Here is a 1,997-nt window from a genome sequence, read left to right as displayed (position 1 = left end):
AATTCAACGTAAAGTGCTATACCTTTGTTTACGGAGCGTACAAAAATTTAATTAATTTTATTATAATAATTTTATACGGCTTTTGTAATATTTTTGATTTAATAAACATTGGACAAAATGACATCATTCTCAAATTCGGTTTGAACATCGAGCAAAGGTTGGGTTGGAGTTCGAGGAGAATGCAGACATTGCAGGACCGGTTACTAGAGCTGGAACGAGTTGCAGAAATTCATTTATGCAAAGCAGTGCTTCTCGAAGCGTGCAAAAAAGCGATGTTTGTTCGAAGTCAAAGCGCGACATCAACAGTCTCCGGTTCGGGGAGTTCACTGAAGCAGGCGCTAAAAGCGGAATTTGGAGTTGTTGTATCGTCAATAGAAATTCATCGCACACTACGAAATCGTCGCAAACGTCAAGGGGAAGATCTCATGGAATATCTCTATAGCTTGATGGAGATCGGCAAGTCGATAAACTTAGACGACACCAGCTTGATAGAGTATTTCATTGAAGGCATTCCGGATTCCAAGGCGGGTAAAGCAAATTTGTACCAGGCTAAAACCGTAAAAGACTTAAAGGAGCAGGTGAAGGTTTATGAAAAAATCAAAGTTCCTGTTTCAAAACCGCAATTCGTCAACGCAAACAAAACGTCGCCTACGTCATCAAACATAGCTTCGTCGAGTTCAGGCAGTTCAGCGAAAAAATGCTACAATTGCGGAGATGATTCACATTTTGTTAGAGACTGTCCACGCAAAAGGGTGAAATGTTTCAAATGCGGTGTAGAAGGTCACCGAGCAACAGAGTGCTCTACAGTTGGAAACTTAGTTAAGATGGAGAAAAACGCAAACATGATGAAGACGAAAGCAGCAGTAAAGCCCAATAAGATAAGCAGTTTAACTTTCAAGGACATTTGGATGAATGGAGTATGTGTTTCGGCATTAATCGATACGGGTGCAGATGTATGTTTGATGCGATACGATACACTGTTGATGTTGGATTTGGACGTGAAGCTGACAAAGGAAAGAGTATGCTTGGTCGGAATTGGGGACAGTGAACTTACAACAATAGGTAGCTTCTCCATTCGCGTTGAAGTTGATGGCATATGGTTAGAAATGAAATTCCATGTTGCCAAAGAGACTGATTTGAAGTATGCTCTAGTAATTGGTAACAATATTTTGAAGGATGTCGATCTGATTGTAACCGAGGATGGTGCGGAGTTCAGACAAAAGGAAGCAGGGAAACAACAATGTAAGGTGCAACAACTGGCTGATAAGCATAGCGAGGAAAGCTCGGATGGTGCTGATGCTAAGGAGCATGCAGCTGAAGCCGTCGAGCTGGAGACTAAGGTCATGGGTGAGCACAAGCAGGTGCAAAAGACTATGAGCCGAAACAGTGGTATGCAAAAGGCGGTGGCTATAGAGCACAGCGAGTACGTGAGCTAGCGCGCTGCTGTGGCTGAGGAGCCACGTGAGCATCCACCAATGTGGAACGCTATGGAGAAGCTGTATACTGAAGGCGCAGGCAAGAGCGCTGTTGTAGCAGGAAAATCAGTGGCAGTTGCGGGCGAAAATCGAGTCGTCCAGCTGATGAAGGAGTTCGGCGAATTATGTCTGGTCGGAAGCATAAACGAGAAGGCCGATGTTGAAGTGAACGTATCCCACCTACAGGTAGAACAGGCAGATGCGGTAAAGGAAATGGTTGGCGCATATACCCCTTTCGAGTCACCAGAAATGAAAATTTTTGTTGATCGAGTATCAACCTTTCTCGTGCTCGCTGTGAATTTGGTGAAATTTAATTTATATTTTAAAACTTTATTGATTAAGTGATCTTTTAAGATAAGTAATATCTGGCAATTGATTTTACTTTAATTCTGTTCTGGCTAATTTTAATTTATTGTGCTCATTTTCAATTTGTTTTTGAATTTTAAATAGGTTGTTAGTGTTAATTTATATTGGCGAATTTATCTTTGTCCAGAGCTGATCGCGAGTTTCTTATATTCTCAA

The 1,997-nt window shown here is 41.6% G+C and overlaps 1 protein-coding gene across 1 annotated transcript; it reads left to right on the top strand.

Annotated features, from left to right (window-relative positions):
* Nucleotides 1–632: 632 nt before the first annotated feature.
* Nucleotides 633–1,551, top strand: LOC126767335 (uncharacterized). The gene has a single exon (XM_050484873.1). It carries the CDS (start codon nucleotides 825–827, stop codon nucleotides 1,434–1,436), a length of 612 nt encoding a protein of 203 aa, XP_050340830.1. The 5' UTR covers nucleotides 633–824; the 3' UTR covers nucleotides 1,437–1,551.
* The last annotated feature ends 446 nt before the right edge of the window (nucleotides 1,552–1,997 follow it).

Source organism: Bactrocera neohumeralis, unplaced genomic scaffold (assembly GCF_024586455.1).
Source record: "Bactrocera neohumeralis isolate Rockhampton unplaced genomic scaffold, APGP_CSIRO_Bneo_wtdbg2-racon-allhic-juicebox.fasta_v2 ctg555_3, whole genome shotgun sequence".
In the NCBI taxonomy this organism is placed as follows: domain Eukaryota; kingdom Metazoa; phylum Arthropoda; class Insecta; order Diptera; family Tephritidae; genus Bactrocera; species Bactrocera neohumeralis.
The sequence above is the reverse complement of the archived record's forward strand: the minus strand, read 5'-3'. Positions and strand labels throughout refer to the sequence as shown.

What these genes read in the sequence shown, in the direction of transcription:
- LOC126767335 (XM_050484873.1), top strand. Translation starts at nt 825, where the DNA reads ATGGAGAAAAACGCAAACATGATGAAGACGAAAGCAGCAGTAAAGCCC.